This window comes from Choloepus didactylus, chromosome 4, assembly GCF_015220235.1.
Source record: "Choloepus didactylus isolate mChoDid1 chromosome 4, mChoDid1.pri, whole genome shotgun sequence".
NCBI lineage: Eukaryota > Metazoa > Chordata > Mammalia > Pilosa > Megalonychidae > Choloepus > Choloepus didactylus.
Genome location: NC_051310.1, coordinates 20,399,529 through 20,405,614, shown reverse-complemented (window position 1 = coordinate 20,405,614; position 6,086 = coordinate 20,399,529). Strand labels below are relative to the sequence as shown.

Below are 6,086 nucleotides of genomic sequence, written 5' to 3'. Positions count from 1 at the left end.
CACTCTTCCTGCAGGGACAGTAAGAAAAAGCTGCCTTAAAAAAAACACCTAGTTTTTTCTATTAAAGGGGTCTGGGGACAACTGGCAGACTTCCAGAGTAACAGACTGGCACGGGCACTCTCCCCGCCCAGTCCCTTCGTCTCCATCTGCTCTCGACCTCCCACCGAGAACCACCCTCCCACGGGTGCCGGGGCTGCGGGAGCGCACGACGTCCTGCGTCGTGACGTCACAATCCGGACGCCGTGGAACGGGCCGTTAGCACTCCGCGCGGCGACTGTCTCCAGGCAGCTGCCGCTCCCCGCCGGCTCTTCTCACCTCGTCCGCTGCCGGCGAGGGTGGGGCGACTGGGAGTCTGGAGCTGGGCCGGGCCCGGGGAAGGACCGACGGGGACTTTTAGTGTTCCCACGGCTGCTGCAAGAGGATCTAAGAACATGGATGGCAGCCGGAGAGGTAAAGAGCAGCCTTCGGGGCGACGGTCTCCTCGCGCCGGCCCGCGCTCGCCGTCTCGGCTCCCGTCCGGGCCCGGGCGCGGGCCGCGCGGTCGGTGCCGCATGCTGCACGCTCTCGGCCCCCTGCTTAGTCGCTAGTGCTGACCCGAGTATTGCTCCGAGCGTCCCAGGTCCCCGCGCCTCGTAAGAGGCCTGGTCGCACGAACTCGGGTTGTTGCAACCATTATTACTTCGATAGCTCCGAGGCACAGGAACCAAATATGGTCTTTGAAGACAGACCTCTCGGGGCCCAGAATCAAGTCCCACTGTTCACCACAGAGGTGATCCTCCATGGAATCCACGAGCTCTTAATCTTGAAGATTAAATACAGATAATAGGTACAGAACTCCCGGCACATTGCTTAGTAAATAGGAATTCTGCCCTGAAACTAACTCCCTCCCTGAAAACCATTGGTTAACCCAGGGCTTGCTTCTCTAACTTTTGAAAGACTATGAATCCTTAGGGCTCGTTAAAATGCGGGTTAGGATTCAGTAGGTCTGGTGGGGGCTGAGATTCTGCAGGTCTGATCAGCTTCCAGGTGATGCTAGTGTTACTGGGGTGCAGATTATATTTTTAGTACCAAAGGAGCATACTTATTCTGTACACCTTGATTGAATAATCTCTGGGTTAAGCAAACATCATGGTAGAATGGTTAGGACCATATTACAAATATTCTTTAGGTTGACCCCATCCAAATAATTTGCCTCCTCACACTGTCCTAACCAGGTGCGTTCTTTCCTCAAGCCTAATAAGGCAATCTCCATAACCCTTACCTGTGTTTGTATCTATTTTATCCTTTATCTGTCTTATCCTTTAAACCAGGCTGCTAAGTGGTTCCTTGAAGTAAGTCTTTCTTTGACTATGAGCGTGCTCTTATTATATAACCATTGATCAAAATAAGTGTTCTTTTTAATGTAGGAGATAATCCTTTCATTGAGTCCTTAGTCTTTCTGCTTTTTTTGGTTGCTGTAGTTTTAGTATGAAAGTACTAAGAGGCGTCCCAGTGAACCTTCTGGGTTCCATGCAGAAAGAACACCCCCACCCCACCCCCACATTTTAGGGATTAAGATTTCCAAACCAGCAGAGCTCTTAGTTGCTGTGTCAGGAAGGAAACATTCTGCAAGTGGATAAATAGGTTTAATGAGAGGAGCCGCTCCCACCCCTTGATTCCTGGACCCTGTGTATTCTGTCTATGGAGAAGGCAGTGCCTCATAATGGTCTCTGATTCAAAGCGTAAGCTACATCTTGTGAGATAGAGCCCCAGTCTTTCAGGGTGTTGTCTCCCATTATGTGCCCTGAGTCTTCAGTAAGTTTTTCGTCAGGCCACTGCTTCTGGGAGGTGGGGTTAAATGGTAAGATCAACTGATTTATGATCATGAGCCCATTGCTGCATTTCCTTAGCTGTGAAATGAGTTTCTGGCTCAGGTGCAATGCTGTGCAGAATGTCATAACAGTAGATACAGTATTTGCGAGTCCACAGATAGTGGTGCAGCAAAAGCATTATGAACAAGGAGGTCAAATCCATATACAGAATTATAGAATCCTATACCAGTGAGGACAGACCTTTGCTCCAGCTGTGATAGAAGAGGCCCAATGTAATCAGTTTGCCATGAGGGGGTAGGCTGGTCCTCCCTGGAACTCAGTGTTGGTCTGTGCTGTTAGCAAATTAGGTATTTGGTAAAGTAGCATTAGCCAGATCAGCCTTGGTATAGGTGAAGTCCATGTTGTCAAGCCCAAAGCCATAGGCTCCATCCCTCCCACCATGGTCACTCAGACCCATTGAGCAAGCACTGGGGAGATTGGGGACAGAGGGTGACTGACATCCACAGTGTGTGTCATTTGTCCATCTGATTATTAAGAATTTCCTCTGCAGTGGATGCCCTTTGGTAGGCATTTACATGGGACACAAATATCTTAATAGTCTCTGCCAATTCTGAGAGATGCACATATCTTTTCCCCAAGTTTCCTTGTCACCAGTCTTCCAGTTCTGCTCATTCCCAGTCCCTGACCATCCAGCCAAACCATTAGCAGCTGCTCATGAGTCAGTATAGATCTGTACTTCTGGCCATCTCTTACTTGGACAAGCTGGATAGCTAAATGAAATTCTGCCCACTGGGAGGATTTTTTCTTCAGCTGCCTGCAATCCTGAATGGGGTTGTAGTGCTGCAGCCATCCATTTTCAGATAGTAGCAGCATATTGAGCAGATCATTTGCAAACCAGGCTTGAGTTTTTTCTTCCGCAGTTTGTTGGTCGTAAGGAACACCTCAGTAGGTCATAGGCATGGATTGAGGGAGGGGAGGCAAATGCAACAGGAGTCGGTGTCAAAGGAGTCTGGCCTACCTGCTCATACAACTTGTCCTTTCCCAACCCGCCCAAGCTCACTCTCTTATATACCTCTTCCATTTGGTAATGGATTGCTGCTGCACACATCAACCTTTTGGCCAAATGGGTCAGACAACATCCAGTTCCTAACAGGAAGCTCAGTCTGCATTGTCACTGAGATCTCATGATTAGGCATTTAGTTTCTTTCACTTCATCCTGCAGTGTCCCTCCAACACCCTCTACTGAGAAAGCTTAACCATGTGCTCACTGTGAAGAAACAGTCCTTAAAGGAATTCTAACCATTATTGGGGAGCTTGAACTTAAAAGTGAATTTGTAGAGACAATAAATTGGTAACTGGCACACTTTTATCCTAACTTTTCCAGACATAGAAATTTAAACAACACAGATTGGCAGTTAACTTTCAGAGTATGTGTATATTTGTAAGGTGATATTTATGTGTAGGAATGTTAAAAACTGATGAATATAAGCCTTCGGTGTAAATTCTAAAGTAAATACACAAGAGACCATAGCCATCAGGGCACATCTGAATTCCATTCTTGTTCTAAAAACCATCTTATACTAAAGAGAAGCTGAATAGCTATGAAGGGCAAATCTTAACTACCCTGTTAAGCTACCACCCAAAGATAAAAGGTGGGAGATGGGGGCTGAATTGTTCCATCCAAGTCAGTATCACTAGATTGCGGCTGTTGTGTCATTCTCTCTGACTTGATGTCTCTTATTTCTCTGGAAGTTCCTATTTTTCCTTTTTTCTGTGAACTGTAATCAAATACTCATACATTGGAGGGAATAAATGGTACATTGAGGTATCTTCTTAGCCTGTTCTATATGATACAGTAGCTTAGAGCATGGTTTAAGAACCGAATGATTATATTGGTCAGGATAGCATTATTGTTAAGACTCAAGAGCCAGACTGCCTGGGTTCAGATGCCATATCTACCACATAATAGTTGTGTAACCTTGGGCATATTACATGCTTCACCTCTTTGTGCTTCATCTATCCAGAGGGGTTAGTGATAGTACCTATTGCATAGAATTGTTTTAAGGATTAAATGAATTCATACTTGCAGTGTGCCTAGAACAGTACCTGGCAAAGTTAGCACTCAGTAAATTAGCATTTGGGCTACAAATGAAGAAACCCCACTCAAACTGGCTTAAGCTACGTGGGAATTTTTTTGACTCATGTAAAGAAATGTCCTAGGGGGTAGAGCTTCAGACACAGTGGGATCCATGTGCTCAACCGAGGTTACCAAGAATTTCCATCTTGGCTCCACTTTCCCCTGTGTTGGCTTTATTTGCAGGTTCATCCTGCATGGTACAATATGGCTACCAATAGTGCCAGACTTACTAATATCCTACACTGGGCTTAGCAAACCCAGTGGAAAGAATATTTCCCTTTCCTAATAGTTCTAGTAAAACTCCCAGAATTGTCTCACATTGGCCAGTGTCCATTTCATTGGGTCACATGTTCATTCTTTATTCAGTTAATATGACTGTCCAGAATTGGATTATAATGCCCACCACTAAGCAATGGGATCAGCTCTACTAGTGCTGTTACCAGATAAAGACGCATTGGATGCTGGGCAGGTAAAAAGATAAATATATTTCCCTCACTGGAGAAATGAGGTTTGCTTGAGACTTCGTTGGTTAGTTTGTTTTTTTCATATTTAGGTCTCAGATCCTTCTCTTTTTCTGGTAGAAACTATGATAATTTCATGCACATCTTCAATATCTACTTAAATGGTATCACCCTGACTTTTCCTGTCCTAAATAAGTTAATTTTTTTTTCAGTCTGCATTCTGAGCTGTGATGGTGGTGGGACTTCTTGGATATTCTAATTTCAAATTGTTTTTGTATTTTAGTATGTTCTAGCAGGCTTTGTTCTCTGGTTCTAGATTTTAATTCTGCTATCTTAAGACCCAGTTTTCTGTTTTCAGTCATCAATGTGTCTTCTGGACTTAGTCTGACTCCTTCCTACACCATTATATCTTAAAACAGCCCACGTGGCAGCCAGATTGGTTGTTTTACCCTCTTAAAATATTTCTGCCTAGGCGTCCGTTATATTTCGCATGTTAAATTCCATATGACTCTTTACTTCAGCTTTCTCTTTTGGAGGGTACCCCAGTCACTTTTGAGGGAGATAAATTATTTTGTGATGAGGTATATATCTGATGTTAAGCAGCTTATGTAGTCTGCATTATGAGACACTGCTTTTAGAGGGTAGTGGTGAGTTTTCCATTATTAGAGGTGCTTTTAAGTATAGATTTTAGGTAGGATCCACACAAGGGGTAAGTGGATTAGATGAACCTTAAGACATGTTGTACTCATTAAATTCTGATTCTTCTATATTTCCTTATTTGATAAATAATTTGATAAATAGTAATATATTCTATAGTTTATGATTTACTCAATTCCTTTGTGAGAGGATTGACTACTTTATTAAAATTAGTTTTTAAGGACTGATCTGTGACTGAAATAATTTAATACATGTTCTCAAAATCAATTAAAAATCCTGTAGGTCAGTGATTTATGGAATAGTATATGTCAAGTAGCATAAGTGACATATTTAGCATTTTACCTAGTGAAATTAAAGTCTCAGAGTACAGCTTTTTTGAAAATTATCTATTTTCTTGAAAGAGAAAACCTTTACCTATGGCTACAGAATTTTCAATGTCTGATATAACATTGGTGGTTAGTAATATAATTGAACTAAATTTTAAACAACTCTGGTAGTTAAATGAAAGATAAATTTATTATTTTTTAAATGTTCAATGTTGTCTTTGTGAAAATTGCTTCATGTATTCTAATAATTTTTGTTTTTTGTTAAAAGTCAGAGCAACCTCTATCCTTCCCAGATATGGTCCACCATGTCAATTTAAAGGACACTTGAGCACCAAAAGTAATGGTGAGTTGCTGGTTTTAATGGGTTCTTTTGTTGAAAGATTGACTTAGTGTCTATTTCCTTTAATTGAATGTTTAAGGACATGAAGAAAAAGTTACTTTGTTTAATGAATATTTCAACTTGAGATTTCCTGAATGAATAATGTAAAATGTTAGAGTGCTTTAAATATTAAAGGAATTTTTGAAATTAGAGAATTTGAGAGTCCATCATTTCAAACTATTATTGTGCAACTGGATGTGGACCTGGCTGCTTCTTGCTCCCTGCTGCAGCTCCAGCTCAGCTGTCTTCTTTGGCGGCAGACCACCCTCGATTAAAGCATGCCTTCCTTGTTAAAATGATGATTGGCAGGTGTTA

General features: G+C 42.5%; 1 protein-coding gene across 3 annotated transcripts in view; it reads left to right on the top strand.

The window, feature by feature from the left end:
- The first annotated feature begins 247 nt into the window (after positions 1-247).
- The window catches only part of SPATA7 (spermatogenesis associated 7), a 71,220-nt gene continuing 65,381 nt past the window's right edge, over positions 248-6,086 (top strand). For all 3 annotated transcript variants that reach the window (XM_037832131.1, XM_037832133.1, XM_037832130.1), the window contains exons 1-2: positions 248-450; positions 5,661-5,735. In XM_037832131.1, the coding sequence (XP_037688059.1) occupies positions 432-450; positions 5,661-5,735 (94 nt within the window). In that variant the 5' untranslated portion in view covers positions 248-431. The remainder of the gene's footprint in view (positions 451-5,660; positions 5,736-6,086) is intronic.